Source organism: Bos taurus, chromosome 5 (genome assembly GCF_002263795.3).
Source record: "Bos taurus isolate L1 Dominette 01449 registration number 42190680 breed Hereford chromosome 5, ARS-UCD2.0, whole genome shotgun sequence".
Taxonomy (NCBI): Eukaryota; Metazoa; Chordata; class Mammalia; order Artiodactyla; family Bovidae; genus Bos; species Bos taurus.
The window spans coordinates 59,948,196-59,964,043 of NC_037332.1; the positions used below are offsets into that span (position 1 = coordinate 59,948,196).

The 15,848-nt window shown below is 42.1% G+C and overlaps 1 protein-coding gene across 6 annotated transcripts in view; it reads left to right on the forward strand.

Moving 5' to 3' along the window:
* The window catches only part of TESPA1 (thymocyte expressed, positive selection associated 1), a 36,257-nt gene extending 23,188 nt beyond the window's left edge, over nucleotides 1-13,069 (forward strand). For 3 of the 6 annotated variants that reach the window (XM_059886959.1, XM_010805255.4, XM_059886960.1), the window contains 5 exons: nucleotides 998-1,206; nucleotides 2,971-3,776; nucleotides 5,326-5,434; nucleotides 11,268-11,446; nucleotides 12,878-13,069. In XM_059886959.1, the coding sequence (XP_059742942.1) occupies nucleotides 998-1,206; nucleotides 2,971-3,776; nucleotides 5,326-5,434; nucleotides 11,268-11,446; nucleotides 12,878-12,961 (1,387 nt within the window). In that variant the 3' untranslated portion in view covers nucleotides 12,962-13,069. Of the gene's footprint in view, nucleotides 1-997; nucleotides 1,207-2,970; nucleotides 3,777-5,325; nucleotides 5,435-11,267; nucleotides 11,547-12,877 lie in introns of all 6 variants that reach the window. The other 3 variants (XM_002687624.6, XM_010805256.4, XM_010805254.4) reach the window with 2 other exon arrangements.
* The last annotated feature ends 2,779 nt before the right edge of the window (nucleotides 13,070-15,848 follow it).

Consider the following 15,848-nt stretch of genomic DNA (forward strand, 5'->3'; position numbering starts at 1 on the left):
CCAGTCTCCATCCAGTTTGTTTTCAGCAAGAACTGCTCCTCGTGTGGATATATGTTTTGGTGTGTTCACTGAGGGCAATGAGCTCAGCATCTTCCTTCTCTGCCGCCTTGATCTCCTTCCTCCTCAGGGATCTAGTCTTATGAAGACAATTCAGATAAGGAAACTCGGGATCATGGAGATGAAATTAGCAGTTAGGAGGAACGCACAAGAATAGAGCCAGGGATTCCAATTATCCAGCTTTTACTTAAACAAGATGATTTCAGTTTGGAACACCGGCATCCTTTCTGAAGAGATTAACAGTGATTAGTCAAAGCCTCAAATAATTCACAGCTCCCCTACTCTCACTGATGTTTGGAATGTAGTGTGAGTGAGCTCTTGTGTCACCAGCCTGGTACTGCAACGATTTGCACAGAGATGGATGTTGGAGAAAGTGTTTGATCTACAGATGCAGGGATTCTATCCTGAAATTGTGCTACAAACAGGCCTACCTAACACAGCTGTATTGATAAAATTTTATCCTCAGGGTGAGAATAAAATGAGTTCTATGTTGCTTACACACTTATTGCCTGGTTGTTCCACCAACCACTGGTGCAAGCTGGTAAGCAAGTGACAAAGCACGTGGCAAAAGCCAGCTATATCTTATAGCAAATGGAAACTGACTGGTTAATAACACAACCACAGATCATTTTGCAACTATACTGATTTTGGTTTTTCAGATCCCTCTCATAGCAAATTTTCATTCATCTGTAATCATTTTAATCAGTCATTTGAAGTACTCTAATAGAATCATGTTCAATTTTTAAACCAAGGCCAGATTGTAATTCCCAGGTTTCAGACAGAGAATTTAGATTCAGAGAAGTGAAAGCTTTTCTGGGTTGCAGTGGTAGATAGAGAAATGGCCAGAAAGATATCTCAGTGTCCTGACACTTTTATTAGATAGTCTGGATTACCCTGCTTCTCAAAGCTTTCTGTGTTTACCCAAACCCCCACTTTTCAGCATCTCAGAGATTCTGGACAAGGTGCAAGAAGATGCGGAAGATGTTCTTTTCAGCCTGGGCTTTGGTCAGGAGGACCACAAAGACACTTCTCGAATTCCTGCTCGATTTTTCACCACCCCCTCTCAAGCCAAAGGCATTGATTTCCAGCTCTTCCTGAAGTCCCAGGTGCGGAGGATTGAGATGGAAGACCCTTGCCTCATGCTGGCCAGTGAGTGTTAGCACAGACCCGTGCTCTACTTCTCTCTCAACCTCCAGACAGTCATAACAGGGATCAATGGCTCTAAATCCTACTTTCTCTTGGTTAGCTTCTCTTCACCCTTTGTCTCTTGTGTCTGTTTCTTCCTTGTTGTCTTCAGTGAATGGAGAACTTCGAGTTCTGCTTCTCTCTCTTGAAGAGTTTTCAAGAGACCTGGTATCACAGTGACTTTCTTTTAGATCTTCTCTCTTTTTGCTGACTCAAATTGGACTGGTATCTTTAAATCTTATCACCATTTTCTATTTCTCAGTTGGAATTAGTGAATGTTCCCCATTTCTAGCCATTACGTTAATACAATTTCCATTTAGGACAGAAGTTCTGTTAATTATGTTAAATTGTGCAGGAGTTTATAAAGCATTCATATTCTTTGGCTTTTCTTCCACAGAAGGAAGGGCTCAGAAATATTTAAGTAAGCACACCAGTGATCTAAGCACACCAGTGATCTTTATGTATAATCTTACCACATCTAGGGAAACAATGACTTAAGGTGTCCCAATTCCATACTGAAGAAAGATATGAGAGGGCTTCTCTACTTTGATGAGGGATGAAAGACTCTATTTTATTCTTTGTGTTAGAATATATTTCAAATAATATTCTTTTACAGCCCACCCCCTCCCATCATAATGGTGTTCCTGATAGTGTTGTTTCAGATCTTTTGTATCAGATTCAACTTCAAAATTTGGTAAAACTATACTCCTGAGCTCCACTTGCTGAAATAAGGATTTTCAGTGGAAGTATTTCACAAGCACTTTATATGACTCTTATGCACCCTAAAGGTTGAGGATGTTTTTGTTGAATGTATTTTATGTGCCAGGTACAGATGTTAAATTCTGGAAGAACAGCAGCTAGGCAAGAGGAACATGATCTTGCCTTTAGGACACTTATAGTTTAATGGGTAAATGGTTTATCACATGCTTTTCAAACATGGATGTGCATATGAATTATGAAAGGATATTGTTAAGATGCATGGGATACAGTCTGAGATTCTGTATTTACATAAGTTCCCAAGTAATGCCAATGCTACTGAACTACTGACCACACGTTGAGAAGCAAAGTCTATTAGAAATAATATAGTCCATCTAGATTTCTCTACCCTTGTCCATTGCCTACTAATTGCTATCTCTCAAATTTGCTTCTATCAAAGAAGATTTCCATAACCCTAAATTTTTCTTACTAAGAACACAATGTTAGTTTTGCCTTTTTTAGTCATGTTTGTCATCTAAAGCAGGGGTCCCCAACCTCTGGGATCTAATGCCTGATGATCTAAGGTGGAGTTAATGTAATAACAATAAAAACAAAGTGCACAATAAACGTTATGCGCTTGAATCATCCTGAAGCCATCCCTCTACCCCAAGTCCGTGGGAAAAAATTGTCTTCCATGGAACTGGTCTCTGGTCCCAAAAAGGCTGGGGACTGCTGAAGCAAACATAGTGATAGAGGCCATTGTATACTGACAGCAGAAAGGATATGCTAAATCAAGATATGGAAAGGTTTCTCATCCTGTATAGAATTAATTTCTAGACTACTGGGGATAAAGAGTCAAAAAGTCAAGAAAGGGAATCCTAGGTCTAAGAAATCTAAATGGGAGAGATATTGGTAGAGAAACTGGCATCTTCTTTCTGAACTTTGAGTTTTAGGAAAGCTATTGAAGGGAAAAATTCAAGAAGTAATTTTCTGATGATTCCTAGACTCATCATCTTCATTCCTTGCACTCAGGCAGGTTTAAGCAAGTGCAAACACTGGCCGTCACTGCAGATGCCTTCTTCTGTCTCTACTCCTACGTGTCTAAGACACCTGTCCAAAAGTTCACACCATCCCACATGTTCTGGAATTGCAACCCAACTGATGTGCCATCCATCAAGATTCTGTCCCCAGAGCCTGAACCTCACTCACCCAGAGAGCGCCTCCGGAAAGCCATCTCCAAAATGTGCCTGTACACATGCCCACGAGATAGGCTCTCACCACCCGACCATACTCCCAAAAGAAACAGTTTAGACCAGGTGGTGTGGGAAGTGATGGACAGAGTGAGAGGAGAGAAGTTGGTCCTCCAGCAAGACTCTGGGTTTGGACCAGGCCCACAGGGAGATCCCGTGCCTCCTTTCAAGGGTACAAAACTGCCTACTTCTTCCTGTCCATGTGTCCTCTGCCTTAAAGAAGAAACACAGCAGGGGATGTCCACATGGCAAGAACCTTCAGAAACTATGGATTCTGACCTCAAAATACCATGTTGCTCACGTTCTCTGCCCAGAGCAGATATACAGTGGAACACAGACTCTGCACAGGTAAAGAGAGAGCTATGGGGGCTACAGGCGACCAGTAAGGAAGCCCATTCAGTCAAGGATGATGCCTTCTGGATAAGAAAGAGCAGAGCAAGAAGGAGTCTGTTTCAGAAGAATCCCATGGGCAAGAAGGTTAAATCACTGGATTTGTCCATCATCCAACAGAAATGGAAACAGAGTCAAGAGAGAACAGAAATGCACCGATCTCTAACTGAGCAGTGGCAGGACACTTTGGACTTGGAGGTGAGTGGGTTGAAAGTGAAGGAGAGGTTGGCATTCCTGCCCATGAATTCTGGATTCCTGCCCTTGGGTTAAAATATATCTTCCTTGTCAGATATACCCAAGTCTTGAATTACATTCAGAAACCTTTGAAAGTGGATTCCCTGGTGGCTCAGATGGTAAAGAGTCTGCCTGCAATGCTGGAGTCCCGGGTTTGATCCATAGGTCGGGAAAATCCCCTGGAAAAGGGAATGGCTACCCACTCCAGTATTCTTGCATGGAGAATTCCATGGGCAGAGGAGCCTGGTGGGCTATAGTCCATGGAGCTGCAGAGTCGGATACAACTGATCAACCAACATTAATATAGAAGGAAGGGGAAAGAGAAATAGACCCAGTTTCTTAAGAGCACCCAGTTTTTGTCACTATTTTTCTAATTCCTCTTCCAGGCTGATCTTCACTAAAATTTCCCATCAAACACACCTACCCCTATCATCTGTGGGATACACACAAGAGTAAAGATAAGGTCAGTTACACACTAGACTAAACACGATTATATAAAATCTCTTCTACCTTGGCAAGTATATAACCATGAAGACCTAGAAGTTCAGATTCAAATCTAGAATTCTCACTCTTAGGACTTCAGCGCTAGAACATGGCAGCGTGGGCAGAGCCATCCCAGCCCTGGCCTATCTCTTTCTCTTCCCATACCTATGTCTGTCCTGCACCATAAGGGATTTTGCACACCATGTGTGAACACCCCAGCTGGCATATTCAAATGCCACAAAACCCCTGCATGTGTGCATGCACGCTAAGTCACTTCAGTCATGTCCGACTCTTTGTGACCCTATGGACTGTAGCCTACCAGGCTCCTCTGTCCATGGGATTCTCTAGGCAAGAATGCTGGAGTGGGTTGCCACGCCCTCCTCCAGGGGATCTTCCTGACCTGCGGCTTGAACCTGCATCTCTCACATCTCCTGCATTGGCAGCTGGGTTCTTTACCACTAGCGCCACCTGGGAAGCCCCCACAACCCCCCTACCAATGCATATAACCATCTACCAGTTATCATTCAGGCCTAGAAGTGCATACCCTAGGAAAAAGGCCAGTCTAGAGAGAACAGACACCAGGCGAAACCAATGCATTTCCCTGAAATAGGCTTGGGGCCATTGAGTTGCATTTGGGGAGGGGATTGTGGGCATCCAGAGCATGGTCTAGAAGTGGTAGTGCAATATCAAAGTGGACACATTCTCTCGGTCCACTGATTCTTCAGCCCATGAGCTCTCTAAAACTCGGGATTCCTCTTGCCTGGGTCTATAGACAGTGCTATGATCAAGTGCCAGAGTCTCAAGGAAAATCCCTCAAACCCTTGCCACAAAGAGAAGCGTGGTGATTTGCAGTCCTGTTTGCATGTGTGTCGCCTCTCACTGAATGTAGAGCTGGCCCTGCCTTCCTCACTGCCAGGCTCCTACCACAAGAGAAGAGCCCAGGTTTCTCAAGTACACTCAGCCTCTTTCCCCTATAGTCGCCTGCTGTCCTGCACTTTCCCCTGCCACTGGTACTGACTGAGTTCTGCAGGGATCTTGGTTACAGGTGCAAAGCAACAGTGAGGAGGAGGAGAGCCACTGGCCCAGCAGACCTGGACATCACCACCTCTGCCAGACTTCTGCTGGCGAAGACTCCAGAAGTAAGTGAAGTGGATCTCTCGTCTCTCTCTGTCTCTCTTGGTTCTCAAACTGGGCCGCACATTGCAAGCACATGTTGAAATTTTTACAAATACTCATAATGAAGTGTCCCACATCCTGCCTTCTAATTTAATTGATATGGAGCCCAGGGACTGATTTTTTTATTGTTAAGCTCTTAGGTAGGGTGATTCTATTATGGCTGGATAAATACTTCTCTAAATCAGTGACTCTCAGACTTTAGCATCAAAATCCCCTGGAAAGCTTGAGGCACTACAGATGCCTGGGTCCTCACTGCCAGAGTTTCTGATTGAATAGGTCTGGACAGGGCCTGGGAATCTGCATCTCTAACATGTTCTCAAGTGATGTTGATGTGGTTGGTTTGGTGATTACAGTCTGAAAACTGTTGTCCGGGGAGAAAATTCTATATTACCCTAATATTCAAATATAGTCTACAGAATAGCAGTTTTAGCATCACTTGGGATATTGTTAGAAATGTGGGATCCCAGCCCTTCCCCATCTTAGATCTGATGAATCGAATTTTACTGAGACCCTTAGGTGATTTGCTTGCACATTGAAGTTTAAGAAGCATTATAGTTTTGCAGCAGGTGAAAACCAACCATGGAGATTTATACCCTCGCACCTGCTTTTAGCTGCTTTCTAATCAGCCTAAATCATAGGACTGAGGCAAAATTCCTTAATGTGTTCATTTAAGCTATGAGGTCCATCCTGCAGCTCGGGTTAGGTATACATAAGCTTTCCTTCCCTCCTCAAAGAAGGACCATTAATATTATATAGGTAGTTACTGAAGCTAAAATGTCTTTCCTCTAGATGTGAATTTCAAGCATTAATTCTTTCAGAGGTATTTTTTATTCTTTTTAATTTTAGCTAAAGATTTGTATTTAAACTAAGCAGAAATTAGTCTCCTGGTGCTACAACTGCCTGTCCCCTAGGACCACAGAGAATATGGCAAGAGTAAGAACTGAAATCTTTCTTGAATTAAGTAAATGAATCATCTTGCTTGGGGTTCCCTCCATTTTGGATGTTTTATTATTATTTACTGTACTTCCTAGTCTGATAATAATCAAATTGTTGATTATTAACCAGTTGTTAACCAAAATTTTGATTAACACTGAAATTTCATTGTTACTGGTCCTGAATCACAAAAGTCTTTATGAGACTAACTCCTTTAATTCTTATTATCTGTGGTTTTAGGGCCCTAGTCACTTTATTTTCTCTTGTGCCCATTACCTTTATCTCCAGGTACATAACTAGTAGCTATCAGTCACTCACAAAAGAGGTAAATATCAGAAGCAGCAATCTACTATGTGCAGTTGAAAAAATTTAGGATATGAAGTCAAATAACCTACCTCATACTAGCTCAGTAATCTTGCAGAAATCAACTTTTGTTTGTTCCTATGAAACCTTTCAAGGAGTATGTGAAAGAAATGTGATTTATTGGAGTAACAGTTATGATGTTGCTGCTGTAGATGATGATGATATTTTAGGAAAAAGTAATTATGGGCATAAAATATTTAGATCAGTGATTCCCAATCTTGCAAGCTTTTTTAAAAAAATATATTTTATTTCCTGGATTCCACCTAATAGAATTAAATATAAATCTCTTAGATTTGAACTTGGGCATTATTATTGTTTATTCTTCTTTAAAAGTTTTCCTAGTGATATCAATCATCTGTTGTTGTATAATAAACCACCCAAAATGTAGTGACTTAAAGAAAAACTTACTTATTATTTCTATTTTGTGGGTTTGCTGGGTGGATTCTTCTGCTTGTCTCATCTGATTTCACTTATGCAACTGCTTTTGGCTAGTTGACTGGGCTGGATCTGGTCAAAAGTGGGCTCGCCCTAATGGTGCTGACCTTGGACCGAATCTTGGTGCTCACTGTCAGCCAGGTACTCTCTCCATGGGGGTTGAGTCATTCTTCAGTAGTCTTAACGGAAGAATGTTCAGCAAAAACTGAAGTTGCAATGCCTCTTTTTAAGGATATGTTGTAAGTTGTACAATGCCCCTTCAACCACATGTTATTGCTCAAATTAAATTGCAAAGCCAATCTAGATTCAAAAGGAAGGAAAACATGCTTTACTTTTTTAATAGGAGTGGCAAAGTCACACTGTGAAAAGGCATGTGGAATGGGAGGGTTGTTGTGGCCATGTTTATAAACAGTCTATCACAGACAGTGATTCTGGCACCCGGTGAGGGTTAAGAACAACTAGTTTAATTAAAGGGCTTTATCCTCACATATTAAAGATACCCCAAGGGCAAGCTCTCATTCTAAAGCTCACTGAGACTCAGCCACAGCATACAAAATTTGAAAAGAAAATTAACTGCCAAACTTACCAAATTCAAATAGAAAACATGGAGTATATGCACCACAGCTAAGCTTCACTGCCAAAAATTTTAATTTACTCTAAAATACAAAATTCTGATCAAGTGTTATTTGTCCAGCAGATGTCAGCCTCACACAAGCAAAAAATAATGCCAAGATGTCCAGCAAAGCAGGCTGTGCAGAATCTATATGACTATACTTTTCTACACAATTCATGAAATACCCAGCACATCAGTTCCTCTCTCAAACATGTCCCATCTTTGGCTAGAAGTCAGGTATACAGAAAGACTGGAATTGCTTTGCCAGAGAAGAAGTTTTCAGGAGTTACACATTTCAAATAAGTAATAGATTCTATTTTCTGCTAGGGTAATAGGATTTCATTATAGGAGGAGTTATTGTGGTTAGAGATGCTGTATTTCACTTATTCTAAGATGTACATTTTTCTGTATTTGAATATGTCTGAAATAGAATGGGTCTAACAATTGGCATTGTTAACCAATGTAATTGTAAGATATACAGTTTTGTCCTACACACACACACACACATATACTTGCCTCCTTGAAAATAATTATAAGCCTTACAAACAATAGCTTATCAGATTCAGTGAAACACAGTAACTTTAGAAAAGAAATCAACCCTGAATATTCATTGGAAGGACTGATGCTGAAGCTGAAACTCCAATACTTTGGCCACCTGATGCAAAGAGCTGACTCATTAGAAAAGACCCTGATGCTGGGAAAGATTGAAGGCAGGAGGAGAAGGGGACAACAGAGGATGAGATGGTTGGATGGCATCACCGATTCACTGGACATGAGTTTGAGCAAGCTCTAGGAGATAGTGAAGGACAGGGAAGCCTGGCGTGCTACAGTCCATAGGGCCACAAAACGTTGGACATGACTGAGCGACTGAAAAACAACAACAACAAAAATAATGTTTCGAGAAGGGGGTGTAGTATTCAGTAACATATGTCATAAAATATCTAGTAGGAAAGACAGTGCAACGATACCACTAGATTTTCCACTAGAAAATGATTAGGAAACTTGATAAGAGTATTTTTATTTGTGTGACAGGGCTTTATAATATTAATGTGAAAAATGAATAGGAAACTATGCAAGCCAAGTAGATAAAAGGGTCAAGAGTCTCTAAGGAGTGTTTTGTGTTTTTTTTTTCCCTAGGATGATGAAGTTTTAAGCATGTATATTTGCTGGCGGAAAAGAATCAATAGAGTGTGGGGGACCATGGTTCAGGAGGGTAGGGAAATGACGATGTGAGGTCAGTGGAGAGTGGGAATGAGCTGAGATCCAAAGCACTTTTGGAGGGTTCAGCCAGGGACTAAGATACAGATCTTTGAGATGAGAGGAAATGAAAAAGGACAGGCGTGACTAGTTACATTGGTCATCTGGAGAGGAGGTCAAGAAATGTATGCTTACTCTTTTCTCCCTTTTACCTGTCAGGTCAGCAATAAAATTGTGAGGCAGGAAATCTGAGGAAGATCATAAAGGTTTGAGATCACCACTATGGAGAAAGGACAAGAATAATAGAAACATATATTAGTAGTTGAATTGGTGAATAACGTTGGGGCTCAGCTCAAGTTGCAGAACATGGATTGGCAATGGTTTTGTCATTTTCTCCAGCAGTGCTCAGTAATCTATACAAAAGAATAAGAATAAAAGTATAGGTAATCATTTTATAACTCTAAACATTGAGTTCAATAGAAAGTCTACATCACATGACTCTTTGATGTCTCTGCTGCTGCTGCTGCAAATAACTTTAAAGATCACTTGTAGTAGCAAGAAACATTTCCCCAGGTAGGGTATGGAAGTTTCTACCAACCCAGTGCCTACAGTTGTCTCAAAGATGCATGATGTGACAAACAACCCAATCAAAAATGAGCAGAAGACCTAAATAGACATTTCTCCAAAGACATAAAAAGCTGCTCAACATTGCTAATTATTAGGGAAGTGCAAATCAAAACCACAGTGAGATATCACCTCACATGGGTCAGAATGGCCACCATCAAAAAGTACAAATAAATGCTGTAGAGGGTGTGGATAAGAGGGAACCCTCCTATACTGTTGGTGGGAATGCAAATTGGTGCAGCTGCTATGGAAAACACTAAGGAGGTTCCTTTAAAAACTAAAAATAGTATTACCATATGATCAAGCAATCCTACCTCTGGGCATATACCCAGAGAAAACTCTAATTCAAGACAATTCATGCACCCCAATGGCACTACTTAAAATAGTCAAAACATGCATACCTGCTAAGTCACTTCAGTTGTGTCTGACTCTCTGCAATTCTACGCACCATAGCCAGGCTCCTCTGTCCATGGGATTCTCCAGGCAAGAATACTGGAGTGTGTTGCCATTTCCTTCTCCAGGGGATCTTCCTGACCCGGGGATTGAACCTGCATCTTTTATGTCTCCTGCAGTGACAGGCAGGTTCTTTACCACTAGTGCCACATGGGAAGCCAAAACATGAAAGCAGCCTAAATATCCATGGACAGATGAACAAATAAAAAAGATATGGTATATATACACAGTGAAATATCACTCAGCCATTAAGAAGAATGAAATAATGACATTTGCAGCAACATGGATGGATCTAGAAATTATCATACTAATTGAAATAAGTCAGAAAGAGAAAGACAAGTATCATATGATATCACTTATATGTGGAATCTTAAAAATGATACAAAAAAACTTACTTACAAAACAGAAAAAAACTCACAGATATAGAAAGCAATCTTATGGTTACCAAAGGGAGTAATGAAGGAGCAGGAGAGGTAATTTAGGAGTCTAGGATTAACAGATACACACTATGTGTGTATGCTCAGTTGCTCAGTTGTATTTGACTTTGCAGCCTCATGGACTGTAGCCCGCCAAGTTCATCTGTCTATGGAATTTTCCAGGCAAGAATACTGGAATGGGTTGTCATTTCCTACTCCAAGGGATCTTCCCAACCCAGGAACTGAACTAGTTCTTGCGTCTCCTGCATTGGCAGGCAAATTCTTTACCACTAGCACCACCTGGGAAGCCCAATACACACTATACTATACATAAAACGGATAAACAACAAGGTCTTGTTGTATAGCACAGAGAAATATATTCAATATCTTGTAATAACCTATAATGTAAAAGAATAAAAAGAATTCATCTGTGTGGGCTTCCCTGGTGAGTCAGTGGTAAAGAATCCTCCTGCAATGCAGGAGACCTGGGTTTGATTCCTGGGTTGGGAAGATTCCCTGGTGGAGGGCATAGCAACCCACTCCAGTATTCTTGCCTGGAGAATCCCCATGAATAGATAGAGGAGCCTGGTGGGCTACAATCCATGGTGTTGCAAAGAGTCGTACACAACTAAGCAACTAAGCGCAGTTATATAATTGCATTACTCTGCTGTACACCTGAGGCTAACACAACATTTGTAAATTAGCTATACTTCAGTTTTTTTAAAAAAAGCATGATGTGTTTCTTTTACATTTCCATTGCAGGCTTTCACCACAACCACAGCACATTCTCTGACAGCAGTGACTTCACAGAAAAGCCTAATTCCCACCTCTTCTCACAGGAGGCTCTACAGCCTCCAACATCCAGCTCCTGCTCCCTGGCCCTGCAAACTCCTGACCTCAATAAGAGAAAAGCAAGATGGTACACCAGACAGAAGACCAGAGTGAGAGACTTGGAATCTCCTCCTGATGCTGTCATGAACAGCATGCACAGAGATAGAACTTAAACAGTCGCTTCATTTCTCTGCACTTTGGTTTTTCTATGTGGGTATTAGAATACATGATCTATATGATATGAACAGTGGTAACCTGGACAAAGAATTTTCTCTCAAGCTTTGACACTGCCTAGGGCAGTTAGTAGATTTAAGGATAACCAAATCTGAGAAACAAGGGTGCTACTGGAATACTCTCAAAAGGCTCAAGCTAAATAAGGAAAGACAATTCCCACTTTCAGGCTCTGAAACCTTGGTGCAATCTACAGTGGGATTCCCTCAGACCCTCTACTCATCCCTCTGTGCTCCCAGTTAAATTCCAGGAAGTCTTCCACCGTACCAATGTCCTGTTTTTCTTCTTTTTTATTTTTAGTTTATTTAATTGGAGGATAATTGCTTCACATTGTTGTGGTGTTCTCCGCCGTACATCAATGAAAATTAGTCATAATTTTATATATATATATCCTCCCTCTTAATCCTCCCCCACTCCATTCCACTCCTCTAGGTCATCACAGAGCACCAGGCTGGGCTCCCTATATTAAACAGCAGCTTCCCGCTAGTTATCTATTTCACACATGATAGTGTGTATATGTATATTCATATATATGCATATGTATATATGCTACTTTCTCAATTTGTCCTGCCTTGCCCTTCCCTGAGTCCACCAGCCCATTCTCTATTCTGCATCTCCATTTGTTCTCTGTAAATATGTTCATCAGTACTATTCTTCTAGATTCCATATATACATGTTAATATACTGTATTTGTTTTTCTCTTTCTGATTTAATTCATTCTTTATAAGAGGCTCTAGGTTCATCCACCTCACTACAACTGACTCAAATTTGTTCCTTTTATGGCTGAGTAATATTTCATTGCAGAGAAGGCAATGGCACCCCACTCCAGTACTCTTGCCTGGAAAATCCCATGGACGGAGGAGCCTGGTGGGCTGCAGTCCATGGGGTCGCTAAGAGTCGGGCACGACTGAGTGACTTCACTTTCACTTTTCACTTTCATGCTTTGGAGAAGGAAATGGCAACCCAATCCAGTGTTCTTGCCTGGAGAATCCCAGGGACAGCGGAGCCTGATGGGCTGCCGTCTATGGGGTCGCAAAGAGTCGGACACGACTGAAGCGACTTAGCAGCAGCAGCAGCAGCAGCAGCAGCAATACTCCATTGTAAATACATACCACATATATCTTCTTTATCCATTCACCTGTCAATGGGACATCTGGGTTGCTTTCATGTCCTGGCTATTGTAAATAGTGCTGCAGTGAACACTGGGGTACATGTATCTTTTTTAGTTGTGGCTTTCTCAGGTATATGCACAGTAGTGGGATTCCTGGGTCATGTGGTTGTTTTATTCCTATTTTGTTTTTCTTCTTAAGGCCCCATCTGAGGAGATCTGCTTGGAGCCTTCCCCCGCCCAAAAACCAGCTTCCACCTGTATCCCAAATTTTGGATCTTCATAGGAAAAGAGATGAGTGGGATTCAGAATCCCTCCTCTTGGCCATTGCAAAAAATGTGCAGTATTTTTTGCTGGCAGAAAACGATACAAATAAAAATGTTTATTTTTTCAATTGGAGTATAGTTGCTTTACAATGTTGTGTTAGTCTCTACTGTACAGTAGATCGGCTACATGTAGACATATATCCCCTCCCTCTTGAACCTCCCTCCCACCCCGCCCCCACCATCTCATCCCTCTAGGTCACTACATAGCTCCCTGTGCTATATAGCAGGTTCCCACTAGCTATCTGTTTTACACGTGCCAGTGCACATGGCAATCCCGACCTCCCAATTCATGGCACTGCCCCTCCCTGCCTTGTGTCTACATGTCCATTCTCTATGACTGTGACTCTACTCCTACACTATAAATGGGTTCATCTGTACCATTTTTCTAGATTCCACATACATGCATTACTATAGGATATTTGTTTTTCTCTTTTGTTAAAAGATATTTATTTGTTGCATTGGTCTTTGTTGCTACACTTGGGCTTTCTCTTGTTGTGGCAAGTGGGGCTACTCTCTAGTTTTGGTGTGTGGGCTTCTCATTGGGGTGGCTTCTCTTGTTGCAGAGCATAGGGTCTAGGATACGTGGGCTTCAGTAGTTGTGACTCACAGGTTTAGTTGCCTCTCAGCATGTGGGATCTTCCTGGACCAGGGATCTAACCATGTCTCCAGCATTGGCAGGCGGATTCTTAACCACTGGACTACTGGGGAAGTCCCCTGTTTTTCTCTTTCTGACTTACTTCACATACCGAGTAAAGTAAGTAAAAACATGTTTTTTAAACCTTGGCATTTTTAAAAGAGAATTAACAGTTGTGGTTTATATAAGACATAAAGTGTTTCGTCAGTAAACAGAGCCTGAGCACTGACAGGGCTCTCCCAGGCAATATACGGTAGAGAGTTTTCTTCCCAAAGAAAATTTCAGTCTAGTGAGAGAGGTCTCACACACACACACACACACACACAGAGGTTTACAGTGATGTATCACTTGATTGCCTAATACACCGCAAGATAACAAAGACCAGAAAAGAGGGATTCAAAAGAAAACATAACCATGAGTGTTAAAGGAAAAAAATCATACCAGATATGACAAGCAAACAGAGCTCTATTTTATTTAGATACTATTGCTGGTAATAGACCAGTCTCGTTGCCCAGCTAGGTGGAAACAAAGGGCTGAAGACTTTTAAGAGCTGGAGTGGCAGGCATCTTAGACCATCAGTGTTTGCTAATTGGCCTTCCCCAAAGGAAAAGTCCCCTGGAGAAGCAGATGGCAACCCACTCCAGTATTCTTGCCTGGAGAATGCCATGGACAGCGGAGCCTGGCAGGCTACAGTCCATGGGATTGCAAAGAGTCAGACACGACTGAGCAACTAACACACTACACTATACACTAAAGGAAAAGTAAACTTTCTGGTATCTTCTTGAAGGAGGTAGTTTTGCAACTTGGAACTAGCCTTCCTCCCCCTCACCCCTAAGTCAGGATCTTACCCTCCTGGAAACTGGGTGATATTTTCCTCAATATTTACATTTCAGAGAAATGACTCTTTGGTCATAGAGAAAGACTTTCCAGGGCTGTAAAAGTGGAATGAAGCTGAGAGAAGATTTACATCTCAAATGGACAGAGATAAGATTTACAATAGCAAGCTTTCTAAAATAAATGCTCAAAGAAAAGAGAAGTCAGAACCTAGAGTCTGGAAGATACCCATCCAAAGTTGAGTCAACCTGTAGGAAGGCCCAGTGGTTTAGTCATGTCCAACTGTTACCCCACGGATGTAGCTTACCAGGCTCCTCTGTCCATGGGATTTTCCAGGTAAGAATACTAGAGCAGGTTGCCATTTTCTACTCCAGGGGATCTTCCTGACCCAGGGATCCAACTGGCATCTCTTGCGTCTCCTACATTGGCAGGCAGATTGTTTACCACTGCACCAAAGCTGAGGGGAACTTTAAAGCCATCGTGATCAAGGAGACCGGAAGTATCTGAGATTATTTCATTTAAAGAGTTTGAGAGGCTAACAGCCTATACGACCCCATCATGGAAGGAATAACTTGGGACTGCAGAACCAGACAACCCACTATTAGATGCAGGAATGAAAGTGAAAGTGAAAGTCACTCAGTCGTGTCTGACTCTTTGTGACCCCATGGACTTAGTTCATGGAATTCTCCAGGCCAGAATACTGGAGTGGGTAGCCTTTCCCTTCTCCAGGGGCTCTTCCCAACTCAGGGATCGAACCCAGGTCTCCCACTTGCAGGCGCATTCTTTACCAGTTGAGCCACAATGGAAGCCCAAGAATACTGGAGTGGGTAGCCTATCCCTTCTCCAGGGGATCCGCCCAACCCAGGAATCGAACCGGGGTCTCCTGCGTTGCAGGTGGATTCTTTACCAGCTGAACTATGAGGGAAGCCCCAATTAATAACAAGACTTTTAGAGAGCTCATCTGGAGGGAGGTGGGGACAGGATTCTGGAGGCAGGGTATGCAGGGATAAGCTTCTCTGTTCCCTAACTGCTTCCTGGGGCGCTGTTCCCTCAGGCCAAGGAACTTGGAATAACCCATGGATCTGTACCAGAGGCAATATCGGAGAGGGAGGAAAAGTAGTCTGTCTCCCTTTTCCCTCCCTGGCAAGATTCTGAAGAACTGGGAAGGTGAATCAGTCATTTGCGGAAGATTCTATTATTAGCCCTGGGAACAAAAGCTTCCTCTGGTCTCTATCCTCCCCTTATTTCTGCCAGCATCTGTCTGGGCTCCACCTGCTCAACCTTCTGAGTGGTTAGAGGGGCAGGGTGTGGAAGGCAGAGCCAGTACAGCATTTCGGAAAAAGGGATTAAAGGTGTGGTAATTCCGTGGCTTGTTAAGT